At 43.5% G+C, this 17,798-nt stretch overlaps 1 protein-coding gene across 1 annotated transcript in view; it reads right to left on the reverse strand.

The window, feature by feature from the left end:
- Window positions 1-17,798, reverse strand: part of dnah10 (dynein axonemal heavy chain 10) — a 320,465-nt gene that overhangs the window by 255,941 nt on the left and 46,726 nt on the right. Inside the window, exons 12-13 of the mRNA XM_072587595.1 lie at window positions 4,488-4,682; window positions 779-949 (exon numbers count right to left, since the gene is read on the reverse strand). Coding sequence (XP_072443696.1) covers window positions 779-949; window positions 4,488-4,682 — 366 coding nt within the window. The remainder of the gene's footprint in view (window positions 1-778; window positions 950-4,487; window positions 4,683-17,798) is intronic.

The following is a 17,798-nucleotide window of genomic DNA, read 5'->3' on the forward strand; positions in this document are numbered from 1 at the left end:
AGCTTTATCACCATAAACATTGACAAGGCATGGTAAGAGAGAACATACTATCAGATCTGGATTGGTGCAGGTTTGGCGGGCCAAAGGTCTTTTCCTGTGCTACAATTTACTTTGTTCTTTGTAACCTTACACCCCAGGTTCCCGTCCACCATGATCTGGCTTAAATATGGCATAGCTTCTTTTGAACATTCTTGGTAGCTAACTTTGAATAAAAGCATAATTCCCTACATTCATCTGCAGGAGGGGCTCCAAGCATGCCTGAAGCATTGATTAGCCAAGTGTCTTACACCTCGAGAGGGGACCTGTTAACTGGAAAATTCAGATTTTAACTTGGACTGGTAGCTCTGCAGATTCTGATCCAACTATGTGATAACAGTCCGAGGCAAGATTGGGCTGACAAACCAACACATCAGGCAGCAATGAGAATTTTCCTGCACACCCATCTCCACACTTGCCTCCACCAGGGATAACACTGGGAGGGACAAGGTGTGGGAGTATTTGAAAAGAAGGATTGAGGCATTGACAGGCCAGAAATCAATATAAGGCAGCAGGCACAGTGGTGATGACAAATGTAAGTTGGTGTAAGTTAAGTTATAGTAGGTGAGTTTTGGATAACCTGAAGCTCACAGTAGGCAGAAGATGGGAGGAGAGTAATGGAATAATTGCATTTAAATAACAAAGATATGAGCAAGGACTTTAGCAGCTGATGAAGCCAAACTGGGTAAAGTTACTGTAATAAGATAGTCAGTACTTAAAAACCAGAATGAATCCTGCATACCTCTTTGGAGTATTGTGACAAAATATCATTGAATTTTCGCATCATTTGTTTGTTGATAGCTTCACGTGAGCGGATGTGCTTAAATCTCAACAACATGTCAAAAGCTGCTTCTGCAGAGCGAAGGTTCTTGAATGATTCATCAATAAAGTTCTTTGCTTCCCCTTCAATTAACTACAAAAATCAATGATGCAACATTATTTATATTGCCAAATTAATTAAATTTAACTAAAGAAATGGTATTGTAGAAATCACTGACTCGAAGCAGTCCATCCAGTAAATGCCTGAATGGGGCTGGCGCCAGTAGGCCGAAAAGCCCAGGTTCAATCTCAGTCTGTACTGGGCTTAGCTGCTCTCAGTTGGAATATAATAATTAGTTTTGAAGTTCCAGGAATAAGAAAAGGAACAAAAAGTCATATCAGGTTCTGCAAATGATGTCCAGTTATTTTATATTCCACATCAAATTGGCATAAAATTATTGCTTCATGGCTCAGTAGATAACTGAATTTTCTGGCTATACAGACCAGGCTATAGATTAGTTCAACAATCTCAGCTGAAGTCACAGTGAGGTTATTCCAGCCTCAGCGTCCGAAGTCAAGATACACCCAGGATGCTCGCTATTGTTCAGTGGCCGTGTTGGAATCCACCCAGGATGCTTGCTATTTTGTTCAGTGGCTGTGCTGGACAGTTTGCATATTGATCAAAATGTTCTAAATTGATTCAGAAATGTTACTACAAAACCCAGGAGCACAAGCTTCCGGCTCAGAGGTAGGGACACTAACACTGTGTCAAAGCAGCCCATGCAAATGTTTATCTCTACTTTTATATCCAGAAGTACTCTTACACACAACTAAAAGATTTTTTCTTTCCTCTTACACATAATCATGTTTCTTTATTTAACCTATTTTTCTAATCAACCCGTTCAAAGATGTTATTACACACCTCCGGAGCAGGTGGAACTTGAACCCAGGCCTCAGACGAGACACTGAGTTGGATTCAGCTGCGAGATCTTCCAACAGAGAAACAGCTCATCAGTCCTTAGTGTCCTGGCTCACACAAAAATAGCAACTTAGCTAAGAGACAAGAGGGGTGCTGGCAGCGATGAAATCATTTCCCAACAAACAGACATGCAGCCTGGAGCAAAGGGTAAGAGGAGTAAAACATGCATAGCCTCCACCTAGAGTCATAGAGATATACAGCATGGAAACAGACCCTTCAGTCCAATCCGTCCATGCCGACCAGATATCCCAAATCCAATCTAATCCCACTTGCCAGCACCCAGCACATATCCCTCCAAACCCTTCCTATTCATATACCCATCCAAATGCCTCTTAAATGTTGCAATTGTACCAGCCTTCACCACTTCCTCTGGCAGCTCATTCCATGCACATACCATCCTCTGCGTGAAATAGTTGCCCCGTAGGTCTCTTTTATATCTTTCCCCTCTCACCCTAAACCTATGCCCTCTCGTTCTGGACTCCATGACCCCAGGGAAAAGACTTTGTCTATTTATCATATCCATGCCCCGCATAATTTTGTAAACTTCTATAAGGTTACTTCTCAGCCTCCGACGCTCCAGGGAAAACAGCCCCAACCTGTTCAGCCTCTCCCTATAGCTCAGATCCTCCAACCCTGGCAACATCCTTGTAAATCTTTTCTGAACCCTTTCAAGTTTCACAACATCTTTCCAATAGAAAGGAGACTGGAATTGCACTCAATATTCTAACAGTGGCCCAACCAATGTCCTGTAACATGACCTCCCAACTCCTGTACTCAATACTCTGACCAATAAAGGAAAGCATACCAAACTCCTCCTTCACTATCCTGCGACTCCACTTTCAAGGAGCTATGAACCTGCACTCCAAGGTATCTTTGTTCAGCAACACTCCCTAGGACCTTACCATTAAGCGTAAGATTTGCTTTCCCAAAATGCAGCACCTCGCATTTATCTGAATTAAACTCTATCTGCCACTTCTCAGCCCATTGGCCTATCTGGTCCAGATCCTGTTGTAATCTGAGGTAACCCTCTTCGCTGTCCACTACACCTCCAATGTTGCTGTCATCTGCAAACTTACTAACTGTACCTCTTATGCTCGCATCCAAATAGTTTATGTAAATGACAAAAAGTAAAGGACCCAGCACCAATCCTTGTGGCACTCCACTGGTCAAAGACCTCCAGTCTGAAAAACAACCCTCCACCACCACCCTGTGTCTTCTACCTTTGAGCCAGTTCTGTATCCAAATGGCTAGTTTGATTAGATTAGATTACTTACATTAGATTACTTACAGTGTGGAAACAGGCCCTTCGGCCCAACAAGTCCACACCGCCCCGCCGAAGCGCAACCCGCCCATACCCCTACATCTATCCCTTACCTAACACTACGGGCAATTTAGCATGGCCAATCCACCTGACCTGCACATCTTTGGACTGTGGGAGGAAACCGGAGCACCCGGAGGAAACCCACGCAGACACGGGGAGAACATGCAAACTCCACACAGTCAGTCGCCTGAGGCGGGAATTGAACCCGGGTCTCTGGCGCTGTGAGGCAGCAGTGCTAACCACTGTGCCACCGTGCCGCCCGCTCATGGAATACAGTTCTCCCTGTATTCCATGAGATCTAACCTTGTTAATCAGTCTCCCACGGGGAAACTTGTCAAACGCTTCACTAAAGTCCATATAGATCATAGGCAAATGTCCTGATGAGGAGTCTTGATGAAGGGCTTTTGACCGAGACATCGATTTTCCTGCTCCTCAGATGCTGCTGTGCTCTTCCAGCTCCACTCTAATCTAGATTCCATATTGATCACATCTACTGCTCTGCCCCCATCAATCCTCTTTGTTACTTCTTCAAAAAACTCAATCAAGTTTGTGAGACATGATTTCCCACACACAAAGCCATGTTGACTATCCCTAATCAGTCCGTGCCTTTCCAAATACATGTATATCCTGTCCCTCAGGATTCCCTCCAACAACTTGCCCACACGTCAGGCTCACTTGTTTATAGTTCCCTTATATAGTTCTTGTCCTTACTACCCTTCTTAAACAGTGGTACCACGTTAGCCAACCTCCAGTCTTCCAGCACCTCACCTGTGACTATCGATGATACAAATATCTCAGCAAGAGGCCCTGCAATCATTTCTCTAGCTTCCCACGGAATTCTAGGGTACACCTGATCAGGTCCTGGGGATTTATCCACCTTTATGTGTTTCAAGACATCCAGCACTTCCTCCTCTGTAATATGGACATTTTGCAAGGTGTCACCATCTATTTCCCTACATTCTGTATTTTCCATATCCTTTTCCACAGTGAATACTGATGCAAAATCTGGAAATGGCATCAATGAAAGATCAATGACCTTTCCTTTTGATACCAATAAAATTCAAAGCAGATTGGGTCACCTGAGCAATGTTTTTCATAGAAACTCATGTGATCCCAGCATTAGGTCTATTACTATTTTCCACTTCCTTGAAAGACTGTTTGCATGATTTAAATGATAAACGTTGTCAGTACAGATCCTTCACTCGGAAATAAAATATGGCCTAGAAATATTCGATAACAAGTTGAAAAATAAGCAGCAAAATTACCTATTTCTGCATACCAATATTCCTCTTTGTGAGAGTTTTTAAATATTAATGCCTTAATATGAAGCAGATTTCAACATTAAAAAGTGATACAATTCAATCATTAAACATATTTTCAATATTACTATACCTGAACCTGTGTGTCAAAATCCTCCATAACAACCTTCCACATTTGGCTGTGACGAATGTTAAACAAATCAAAGGATAACTGCATAATAGGTACAACCAGGTCATTAACCCTTTTTACTACATCATCAATCCGCTTAGGGTCTCCAGTTACAGCCTTTAGTTCTGGTCCAAATATGTTGTAAAATTCTTCTCGTATCTGTTGATTTAACAAGATCATAATGTGATTCTCTTTATTTAATCTGTGTTGCTCTGATGTTTATAATGATTAACAGAAAAAAAAATTTCTTCATGACAATAATATTTCCACTTATTACCTATTCATGACTTACTAAATTTGCACCAATGAGAATGTACAAAAGGTGAACAAGAAGCAGCGTTACAAACTCTGGGGTGGCACAGCTACCACGAATATATACTGCAGAGTTTCAAACAAATACATACGTTATGACAAAAACAGCAATTGCTGAAAAAGTGCAGTAGGTCTGGCAGAATCTGTGGAGAGAAATCAGAGTTAATGTTTCAGAACTGAGGAAGGGTCACTGAAACCGAAATGCTAAACCTAACTTCTCTCCCCAGATGCTGCCAGACCTCCTAAGCTTTTCCAACAATTTCTGCTTTGGTCACTGATTTATAGCGTCCAGTTTTTTTTCAGTTTTTATTACATATGTTTTGCATCTGCAGAGTAACTGTTTATTATCTTGTATCTATAATAAACCTGCATGTATGCGTGTGTACAATATAAATTCTTGTTGTAGTCTAAAGATACTTTTTGTGTCTTTTTTTTCTGATTATAATTTCTGATGTAATGTAGAATGTGAATTTCTAAGGAAATGGAGCAATTTAGGCATAGGTCAGGACAGTGAAGTTGAGAATCAGCCATAATTTTATTAACTGGCTGAATAGGTATGCAAGACTATATACACGACTTCTCACATCTTCCTTATATTAGGCAGCACGGTGGCACAGTGGTTAGCATTGCTGCCTCAGAGACCCAGGTTCAATTCCTACCTCAGGCGACTCTCTGTGTGGAGTTTGCACATTCTCCCGTGTCTGTGTGGGTTTGCTCCGGTTTCCTCCCACCATCCAAAAATGTGCAGGTTAGGTGAATTGGCCGTGTTAAATTGCCTGTAGTGTTAGGTGAAGGGCTAAATGTAGGAGAATGGGTCTGGGTGGGTTGTGCTTCGGCAGGTCGGTGCGGACTTGTTGGGCTGAAGGGCCTGTTTCCACACTATAATTAATTTAAGTGTTAGATTTTATGGCTTCTCATTTTTAAAAATACAAATACTACATATGTTTTATTGTGTCTTTCCAGTCATTCCTTTCCACTGTTTGTTTATGGCAATCCTGCAGCTGTTTACTGGCCTGCCACTGGATTTCTCATGGGTATGTTTTATCAGCTCCCCTGAGTCACAGAGTGTGCAGCATGGAAACAGTCGGTCGAACTCGTCCTTGCTGACCAGATATCCTAACTTATTCTAGTCCCATTTGCCAGCACTTGGCCCATATCCATCTAAAGTCTTCCTATTCATATACCCATCAAGATGCCTTTTAAATGTTGCAATTGTACCAGCCTCCACCACTTCCTCTGGCAACCCATTCCATACACGCACCACCCTCTGCATGAAAGCGTTGCCCTTTAGGTCTCTTTTATATATTTCTCCTCTGACCCTAAACCTATGCCCTCTAGTTCTGGACTCCCCCATCCCAGGGAAGAGACTTTGTCAATTTATCCTATTCATGCCCCTCATGATTTTATAAACCTCAATAAGGTCACTCCTCAGCCTCCGATGCTCCAGGATAAAGCAACGTCCTTGTAAATCTTTTCTGAACCCTTTCAAGTTTCACAACATCCTTCCAATAGAAAGCAGACCTGAATTCCACACAATATTCTAAAAGTGGCCAAACCAACATCCTGTACAGCTGCAACATGACCTCTCAACTCCTGTACTCAATACTCTGACCAATAAAGGAAAGCATACCAAACACCTTCTTCACTATCCTATCTACCTGCAACTCCACTTTCAAAGAGCTATAAACCTGCACTCCAAGGTCTCTTTGTTCAGCAACACTCCCTAGGACCTTACCATTAAGTGTACAAGTCCTGCTAAGATTTGCTATCCCAAAATGCAGCACCTCACATTTATCTAAATTAAACTCCATCTGCCACTCCTCAGCCCGCTGGCCCATCTGATCAAGATCCCATTGTACTCTGAGGTAACCTTCTTTGCTGTCCACTACATTTCCAATTTTGGTGTCATGTGCAAACTTACTTACTATACCTCTTATGTTCACATCCAAATCATTTATATAAATGATGAAAAGTAGTGGACCCAGTACTGATTCTTGTGGCACTCCACTCGTCACAGGCCTCCAGTCTGAAAAGCAATCCTCCACCACCACCCCGTCTTCTACCTTTGAGCCAGTTCTGTATCCAAATGGCTATTTCTCCCTGTATGCCATTAAATCTTACTTTGCTAACCTGCGTCCCATGGGGAACTTTGTCGAACGCCTTACTGAAGTCCATATAGATCACGTCCGTGTCCTGCTCTCATCAATCCGGTTTGTTATTTCTTCAAAAAACTCAATCAAGTTTGTGAGACATGATTTCCCAAGCACAAAGCCATGATGACTATCCCTAATCAGTCCTTACCTTTCCAAATAAAATCCTGTCCCTCAGGATTCACTCCAACAATTTGCCCACCACTGATGTCAGGCTCACCGGTCTATAGTTCCTTGGTTTCTCCTTACCACTTTTCTTAAATTGCGGTACCACGTACCTCCAGGCACTTCTATACCATCAAGACATCTCATCCATTTTCAGCTTTTTAAATCGTAACCCATCCCATAAGTTTTGTTCAAATTCCACAGCAATTAGAGACAGGCAATAAAAGCTGTCCTAGCCTGTAACATTCACTTCGCTTCATTTTCTTGGCAGCAGTTGCAATGGGAGGAGCGACAGCGAGGATTAGAGGCCTGAATGGAAGGTAGGGGTAAAGTGTAAAAATTTACCTCATGTATAGGCAAAGTGCACGCTGAGCAGGAGTGGACATGGGCCTGCTGGGTAAGTGAGGCTTTATATTTGGGCTGTTGCTTTACCTGAAACACTAATCAGGAAGGTCTCCCACCCATCCTCCTCCTCTAACGAAAAAGACACTGCTCTGGTAAGGTGACTAGCCTCTTTTTTCCCTCTCTTTTAGTTTTCAGTAGGCCTTCTGTAGGCTAAATTTATTGGGAATTTAGAATAGTGGGATGGAGGTTAGGGCAGTTGAATATTCCTCCTGTAGAATGTGGGAGATAAGGTCACCACCAGTGGTCCTGCCAACTGCATCTGCGGTAAGTGCACCCAATTTCAGCTCCTCAAAAATCGCATTAGGGAACTGGAGCTGGATGAACTTTGGATCATTCAGGAGGCAGAGGGGGTTACTGAGAGGAGTTACAGGGAGGTAGTCACTCCTCAGGTACAAGAGAAAGGCAGATGGATTACCATCATGGGACAGAAAAGGAACCGGCAAGCAAAACAGGGATCCCCTGTGGCCATTGCCCTCAACAACAAGCATACTATTTTGGACATTGATAGGGGGAGCAACTTACCAGGAGTAAGCAATGGGGCACAGGTCTCTGGCACAGAGTTTATCCCTGTTGCTCAGAAAGGAAGGGGAATGAAGAGCAGAGCATTAGTCATCAGGGACTGCATAGTTAGGGGAACAGACAGGAGGTTCTATGGGAATGGGAAAGACTCACGGTTGGTGTGTTGCCTCCTAGGTGCCAGGATTTGTGATGTCTCTGATCATGTTTTTGGGATCCTTGCGGAGGAGGGGGAGCATATAGGCATCAACAACATTGGTAGGATGAGAGATGGGGATTTAACGCACAAATTCAAGGGAGCTAGGGTGGAAGCTTAGAACTAGAACAAACAGAGTTGTTATCTCTGGTTTGTTGCCCGTGTCATGTGCTAGCGAGGCGTGGAATAGGGAGAGACAGGGGTTGAACAGATGGCTAGAGGGATGGTGCAGGAGGGAGGGTTTTGGATTCCTGGATAATTGGGGCTCTTTCTGGTGTGTTTTGGACCTCTACAAACAGGATGATCTTCACCTAAACCAGAGGGGTACCAATATCCTGGGGCGTGAAATTTGCTAATGCTCTTTGGGTGGGTTTAAGCTAATTCAGCAGGGAGGATGGGAACCCAAACTGTAGTTCAAGTGCACAAGAGATCGAGAGTAGGGAGATCCAAAATAAGGTTTCAGAGTCACAAGAGGGCACCGGCAAGCAAGAAGTTGATTTGAAGTGTATCTATTTCATCACCAGAAGCATTCGGAATAAGGTGGGTGAACTTGAAGCATGGGTTGGTACCAGGGATTTCAATGTTGTGGTTATTTGAGAAACATGGGTAGAGCAGGGACAGGAATGGTTGTTGCAGGTTCCAGGATTTAGATGTTTCAGTAAGAACAAAGAAGATGGTAAAAGAGGTTGACATGTGGTATTGTTAGTCAAGGACAGTATTACGGCTGCAGAAAGGATGTTTGAGGACTCATGAACTGAGGTAGTGTGGGCTGAGATTAGAAACAGGAAAGGAGAGGTCACCCTATTGTGGGTTTTCTATAGGCCTCCGAATTGTTCCAGGCATGTAGAGGAAAGGATAGCAAAAGTGATTCCCGATAGCAGCAAGAATGACAGGGTGGCTGTTATGGGGGACTTCAACTTCCCAAATATTGACTGGAAACACTATAGTTCAAGTCCTTTAGATGGTTCAGCTTTTGTCCATTGTGTGTGGGAGGGTTTTCTGACACAGTGTGTAGACAGGCCAACAAGGGGCGAGGCCACGTTAGATTTGGTACTGGGTAATGAACCCAGCTAGGGGTTAGAGTTAGAGGTAGGTGAGCACTTTGGTGATAGCGATCACAATTCAGTTATGTTTACTTTAGCAATGGAAAGGGATAGGTATACACCGGAGGGCAAGAGCTACAACTGGGGGAAAGGCAATTATGATGCAATTAGACAAGATTTAGGATGCAGAAGGAAACTTCAGGAGATGGGCACAATAGAAATGTGGAGCTCAGTCAAGGAACAGCTACTGTGTCACCTTGATAAGTCTGTACCTGTCAGACAAGGAGGAGGTTGTCAAGCACAAGAGCAGTGGTTTACTAAGGAAGTTGAATCTCTTGTCAAGAGGAAGAAGAAGACTTATGCTAGGATGAGATGCGAAGGCTCAGTTAGGGTGCTCAAGAGTTACAAGGTAGCCAGGAAAGACCTAAAAAGAGCTAACACAAGCCAGGAGGGGCATGAGATGTTGTTGGCGGATAGGATCAGGGAAAACACTAAAGCTTTCTATAGGTATATAAGGGATAAAAGAATGACTAGAGTAAGATTAGGGCCAATTAAGGACAGTAGTGAGAAGTTTTGCGTGGAGTCAGAGGAGATAGGGGAAGTGGGAAATGAATATTTTCCGTCAGTATTCACACTGGAAAAAGACAATGTTGTCGAGGACAATACTGAGAAATAGCCTACTAGACAGGATGGGATTGAGGTGTACAAGGAGGAAGCAATTCTGGAAAGGCTGAAAATAGATAAATCCCCTGGGCCGGATGGGATTTATCCTAGGATTCTCTGGGAAGCCAGGTTGGAGATTGCCAAGCCTTTGGTTTTGATCTTTATGTCATCTTTGTCTACTTTGTCCAGAAAACTGGAGGACAGTAAATGTTGTTCCCTTGTTCAAGAAGGGGAGTAGAGATGACCTTACTTCGGTTGTGGGTAAAGGTTATAAGAGATAGGACTTATAATCATCTCAATAGGAATAAGTTGTTGAGGGATAGTCAACACTATCTCTTATAGCGAAGGGTAGGTCGTGCCTCACAAATCTTACTGAGTTCTATGAGAAGCTGACCAAACAGATGGATGAAGGTAAAGCCATTGATGTGGTGTGTATGGAATTCAGTCAGAGGTTTGATAAGTTTCCCTATGGTAGGCTATTGCACAAAATATGAAGCTAAGGAATTGAGGGAAATTTAATGGTTTGGATCAGAAATTGGCTGGCTGAAAGAAGACAAAGGGTGGTTGGTGGGAAATAATCATGCTGGGGTTCAGTTACTAGTGGTATACTGCAAGGATCTGTTTTGGATCCACTGCTATTTGTCATTTTTATAAATGACCTGGATGAGGATGTAGAAGGATTGGTCAGTAAATTTGCGATGACACCAAGGTCAGTAGAGTTGTGGATAGTGCTGAAGGATGTTGTAGGTTACAGAGAGACATAGATAAGCTGCAGAGCTGGGCTGAGAGGTGGAAAATGGAGTTAAATGCAAAAAAGTGTGAAGTGATTCACTTTGGAAGAAGTAACAGGAATGCAGACTACTGGGCAAATGGTAAGATTCTTGGTAGAGTAGATGAGCAGAGAGATCACAGTGTCCATGTATATAGATCCCTGAAATTGCCACCCAGTTGATAGGGCTGTCAAGAAGGGATACAGTGTGTTAGCTTTTATTAATAGAGGGATAATGTTTTGGAACAATGAGGTGATGCTACAGCTGTACAAAACTCGGGTGCAGCTGCACTTTGAGTATTTAGTACAGTTCTAGTCACTGCATTATAGGAAGGATGTGGAAGCTTTGGAAAGGATTCAAAGGAGATTTACTAGGATATTGCCTGGTATGGAGGCAAGGTCTTACGAGAAAAGATTGAGGGACTTGAGGCTGTTTTCGTTAGAGAGAAGAAGGTTGAGAGGTGACTTAATTGAGACATATAAGATAATCAGGGGGTTAGTTAGAGTGGACAGTGAGAGCCTTTTTCCACAGATGGCGATGGCTAGTACAAGGATATATAACTTTAAATTGAGGGGTGAAATATAGGACAGGTGGCAGAAGTAGTTTCTTTACGCAGAGAGTAATAGGGGCATGGAACGCACTGCCTACAACAGTTGTAGGTCAACTTTATGGGCATTTAAATGATCACTGGATAGGCATACGGATGAGAATGTAATAGTGTAGGTTAGATGGGCTTCAGTTTGGTTTCACAGGGTGGTGCAACATCGAGGCCCCAAGGCCTGTACTGCGCTGTTATGTTCTATGTTCTATATCTTTAAAATACATACTGCAGCAGATACTTATCTACTTTAACAAACAGTTACAATGTTTATTGTTTCAATTCAGAAAGATGAAAGAGTCAGGGTGGCAGCAGCAAACTGTGGATTGTCATGCTAATGTTTTCAAGTGAAGCAAAGATATGTAAGTTTTGTTTCGTTTTCACCAGACTTGTTAAATAGCACTGAAAAAGTAAGCAAGCCAAGAAGGTTATCAAAGAAATCTACAAAACAGAACAAGAACATTTCATACACTGACCATGCTCACTCCTGGCAAAGACAACCTGAATTTATATTGTCCATTTAATGCTGAAAAATGCCTCCAAGAACATCATGGAGATGTGCATGGGGCATGATGAGTGAAAGATTTTAGGAGGGCTGATCAAATGCTTGATCACAAATAATATATTTTAAGTACAATATTAAAAGAGGTATGAAGACATAGGTGGCCCTGGCAAATTTGAGAGGGTGTGAAACTTAGGATACTGAAAGCATAGCCAACAATGTTGCATTGAAAATAGCCAGGAAGGAGAAGGTGCAAAAGAAGCTATATTTAGTGAATTAGGAAGCTCTGGAGGAAATGACATACTAGATAAGAATACAGAGGTACAGCCAAGTGTCCTTTCCCTTTAAATTGTCAGATTATTGACAATTCTTGTTCACTCCTTCCCTTGTAGATCACAATGTGACATGTCACAATTGTTCTTTCTCATAGAAGAGCATTTTTGAAAGAATGAGTTTGCATAGGATAGAAGGAGATGGTTTCTGTAGCCCAAAAGAAACAAAGCCTTGATTGTATTGTTAATTATGACCGTGTGCCTTTGTGATATTATCCTAATGTATGCAATGAAAGCATTTCTTTTTGGGCTATAGATACCATTAACAAGGAATGGTCGTCCAGATCATTCCACACTCCTCTCCACTCTAATACCTGACCAAACTGCCACAACATTCTACAAAAAAAGTAAAGAAAAAGGAAAGAAATCTCTCACTATTTTTCTCCCCAAGGAAGGAATTGACAGTATACAAATATTTCTGAACATTAAACTTGAACTTGTATAACAATTAGCTTCCAATCAGGTTTGCCTATTTAATTATTTTGGATTTTGTGACATTAAATAAACAGGCTTATGTTACACCTAATAGTATATTGATCATGACCAACAATAATGTTCCTGTCTTTATGAAATATGAACAATTTGTAGGAAATTTGGAGTAATGCATTAAAACTCTTGCATACAGATCATCTTTAACTTATATATCCCTCTCGTTATTTAGAATCAAATACTGTCTTTAAGAACATAGAACATAGAACAATACAGCACAGAACAGGCCCTTCGGCCCATGATGTTGCGCCGAACATTTGTCCTAGCTTAAGCACCTATCCATATACCTATCCAATTGCCGCTTAAAGGTCACCAATGATTCTGACTCTGCCACTCCCACAGGCAGCACATTACATGCCCCCACCACTCTCTGGGTAAAGAACCTATCCCTGACATCCCCCCTATACCTTCCACCCTTCACCTTAAATTTATGTCCCCTTGTAACACTCTGTTGTACCCGGAGAAAAAGTCTCTGACTGTCTACTCTATTTATTCCCCTGATCATCTTATAAACCTCTATCAAGTCACCCCTCATCCTTCGCCGTTCCGATGAGAAAAGGCCAGCACTCTCAACCTATCCTCGTATGACCTATTCACCATTCCAGGCAACATCCTGGTAAATCTCCTCTGCACCCTCTCCAAAGCTTCCACATCTTTCCTAAAATAAGGTGACCGGACCTACACACAGTACTCCAAATGTGGCCTTACCAAGGTCCTATACAGCTGCAACATCACCTCACGACTCTTGAATTCAATCCCTCTGCTAATGAACACTAATACACCATAGGCCTTCTTACAAGTTCTATCCACCTGAATGGCAACTTTCAAAGAGCTATGAACAAAGACCCCAAGATCCCTCTGCTCTTCCACCTTACTAAGAACCCTACCGTTAACCTTGTATTCCGCATTCTTATTTGTCCTTCCAAAATGGACAACCTCACACTTGACAGGGTTGAACTCCATCTGCCACTCCTCAGCCCAGCTCTGCATTATATCTAAGTCCCTTTGCAGCCGACAACAGCCCTCCTCACTATCCACAACTCCACCAATCTTCGTATCGTCTGCAACTTTACTGACCCACCCTTCGACTCCCTCTTCCAAGTCATTAATAAAAATTACAAACAGAAGAGGACCCAGAACTGATCCCTACGGAACACCACTTGTAACTGGGCTCCAGGCTGAATATTTACCATCTACCACCACTCTCTGACTTCGACCGGTTAGCCAGTTCTCTATCCAACTGGCCAAACTTCCCTCTATCCCATGCCTCCTGACTTTCCGCATAAGCCTACCATGGGGAACCTTATTAAATGCCTTACTAAAACCCATGTACACTATATCCACTGCTCTACCCTCATCCACATGCTTGGTCACCTCCTCAAAGAATTCAATAAGACTTGTAAGGCAAGACCTACCTCTCACAAATCCGTGCTGGCTGTCCCTAATCAAGCAGTGTCTTTCCAGATACTCATAAATCCTATCCCTCAGTACCCTTTCCATTACTTTGCCTACCACCGAAGTAAGACTAACTGGCCTGGAATTCCCAGGGTTATTCCTATTTCCTTTTTTGAACAGGGGCACAACATTCCCCACTCTCCAGTCCCCTGGCACCACCCCCATTGACAGTGAAGACGAAAAGATCATTGCCAACGGTTCTGCAATTTCCTCTCTTGCTTCCCACATAATCCTAGGATATATCCCGTCAGGCCCGGGGGTCTTGTCTATCCTCAAGTTTTTCAAAATGCCCAACACATCTACCTTCCTAACAAGTATCTCCTCTAGCTTACCAGTCTGTTTCATACTCTCCTCTTCAACAATACGGTCCCTCTCATTTGTAAGTACTGAAGAGAAGGACTCATTCAAGACCTCTCCTATCTCTTCCGACTCAATACACAGTCTCCCACTACTGTCCTTGATCGGACCTACCCTTGTTCTCGTCATTCTCATGTTTCTCACATATGCATAAAAGGCCTTGGGGTTATCCTTGATCCTACCCGCCTTTGTAAATCTTTCATTTATAATTACAGTCTCTAACCAGTGACATTGCACTGCAAGGCACTGACACAACAATAATGGGTCTGAGATACTTACAAACAATTGTTAGTCTAGATGATAAGCACAGAGAATTATAACACAAATATTTAAAAATAAGGACAAAGTGTATGATTTTGAAATGGGACTATATCATGGCTGTAAATGTTGGCCCCCACCTCCATTGTACATTGTACCTGGGGAAGCAGTTGCTTAGTGGTAATGTTGGTGGACAAGTAATTTATGAACTACCAACTTAGTGTTCTGGGCACATTGGTTCAAATCCTATCATGGCAGATGGTAAACTTTAATTCAAAAATTCTGGAATTTAGAAAAGCTAATCTAATGATGACCATGTAACTACTGTTGATTGCAATAAAAACCCATTTACATAGAACATAGAACATTACAGTGCAGTACAGGCCCTTCAGCCCTCGATGTTGCGCCGACCTGTCATACCAATCTGAAGCCCATCTAACCTACACTATTTTATGTACATCCATATGCTTGTCCAATGACAACTTTAATGCACTTAAAGTTGGTGAATCTACTACCATTGCAGGCAAAGCATCCTATACCCTTACTACTCTCTGACATCTGTCCTATATCTATCAGCCCTCAATTTAAGGCAATGCCCCCTCATGCTTGCCGTCACCATACTTGGAAAAAGGCTCTCCCTGTCCATCCTATCTAACCCTCTGATTATCTTATATGTCTCTATTAAGCCACCTTTCAACCTTCTTCTCTCTAACGAAAACAGCCTCAAGTACCTCAGCCTTTCCTCTTAAGATCTTCCCTCCATATCAGGCAACATCCTAGTAAATCTCCTCTGCACCCTTTCCAAAGCTTCCACATCCTTCTTATAATGCAGTGACCAGAACTATACACAATACTCCAAGTGCAGTCGCACCAGAGTTTTGTACAACTGCAGCATAACTTCATGGTTCCGGAACTCGATCCCTCTATTAATAAAAGCTAAAACACTGTATGCTGCCTTAACAACCCTGTCAACCAGGGTAGCAACTTTCAAGGATCTGTGTACCTGGACACCGAGATCTCTCTGCTCATCTACACTACCAAGAATCTTACCAATAGCCCAGTACTTTGCATTCCGGTTACTCCAACCAAAGTGAATCACTTCACACTTGTTTGCATTAAACTCCATTTGCCACCTCTCAGCCCAGCTGCGCAGCTTATCCATGTCTCTCTGTAACCTATAACATGCTTCGCCACTACCCACAACTCCACTGACCTTAGTGTCGTCTGCAAATTTACTAACCCACCCTTCTACACCCTCATCCAGGTCGTTTATAAAAATGATGAACAGCAGTGGACCCAAAACCAACCCTTGCAGTACACCACTAGTAACTGGACTCCAGGATGAACATTTCCCATCAACCACCACCCTCTGTCTCCTTCAAGCAAGCTAATTACTGATCCAAACTGCTATATCTCCCACAATCCCATTCTTCCGCATTTTGTACAACAGCCTACTGTGGGGAACCTTATCAAATGCCTTGCTGAATTCCATATACACTAACTGGATTACTCTCGTCTACCTGTTTGGTCACCTTCTCAAAGAACTCAATAAGGTTTGTGAGGCACGACCTACCTTTCACAAAACCGTGCTGACTATCCCTAATCAAATTAGTCTTTTCGAGATGATTATAAATCCTATCTCTTATAACCTTTTCCAACACTTTACCAACAACTGAAGCAAGACTCACTGGTCTATAATTACCAGGGTTGTCTCTCCTCCCCTTCTTGAACAGGGGAACCACATTTGTATCCTCCAGTCTTCTGGCACTATTCCTGTAGACAATGACGATTTAAAGATCAATGCCAAAGGCTCGGCAAAATCCTCCCTGGCTACCCAGAGGATCCTAGGATAAATCCCATCTAGGAGAAAGTGAGGATTGCAGATGCTGGAGATCAGAGCTGAAAAATGTGTTGCTGGAAAAGCACAGCAGGTCAGGCAGCATCCAAGGAGCAGGAGAATCGACATTTCGGGCATAAGCCCTTCTTCAGGAATGAGGAAGGCATGCCAAGCAGGCTAAGAGGTAGGGAGGAGGGACTTGGGGGAGGGGCGTTGGGAATGCAATAGGTGGAAGGAGGTTAAGGTGAGGGTGATAGGTCGGAGAGGGCGTGGGGGCGGACAGGTCGGGAAGAAGATTGCAGGTCAAGAAGGCGGTGCTGAGTCCGAGGGTTGGAACTGAGATAAGGTGGGGGGAGGGGAAATGAGGAAGCTGGAGAAATCTGCATTCACCCCTTGTGGTTGGAGGGTTCCTAGGCGGAAGATGAGGCGCTCTTCCTCCAGGTGTCATGCTGCCATGGTCTGGCGATGCAGGAGGCCAAGGACCTGTATGTCCTTGGCAGAGTGGGAGGGGGGGTTGAAGTGTTCAGCCACGGGGCGGTTGGGTTGGTTGGTGTGGGTGTTCCAGAGGTGTTCTCTGAAACATTCCGCAAGTAGGCAGCCTGTCTCCCCAATGTAGAGGATGCCACATCGGGTGCAGCAGAATGCAGTAAATGATGTGTGTGAAGGTGCAGGTGAATTTGTAACGGATATGGAAGGATCCCTTGGGGCCTTGGAAGGAAGTGAGGGGGAGATGTGGGCGCAAGTTTTGCATTTCTTGCGGTTGCAGGGGAAGGTGCCGGGAGTGGAGGTTGGATTGGTGGGGGGTGTGGACCTGACGAGGGAGTCGCGGAGGGAGTGGTCATTCTGGAACTCTGATAGGGGAGGGGAGGGAAATATATCCTTGGTAGTGGGGTCTGTTTGGAGGTGGCGGAAATGCCGAAGGATAACACGATGTATCTGAAGGTTGGTGGGGTGGTAGGTGAGGACCAGTGGGGTTCTGTCCTGGTGGCGATTGGAGGGGCAGCATTCAAGGGCGGAGGAGTGGGAAATGGAGGAGATGCAGTGGAGAGCATCGTCAACCACGTCTGAGGGGAAATTGCGGTCTTTTAAGAAGGAGGCCATCTGGGTTGTTTGGTATTGGAATTGATCCTCCTGGGAGTTGATGTGGCGGAAGCGAAGGAATTGGGAATATGGGATGGTGTTTTTACAGGGGGCAGGGTGGGAGGAGGTGTAATCTAGGTAGCTGTG

The sequence above is a fragment of the Chiloscyllium punctatum genome, chromosome 17, assembly GCF_047496795.1.
Source record: "Chiloscyllium punctatum isolate Juve2018m chromosome 17, sChiPun1.3, whole genome shotgun sequence".
Taxonomy (NCBI): Eukaryota; Metazoa; Chordata; class Chondrichthyes; order Orectolobiformes; family Hemiscylliidae; genus Chiloscyllium; species Chiloscyllium punctatum.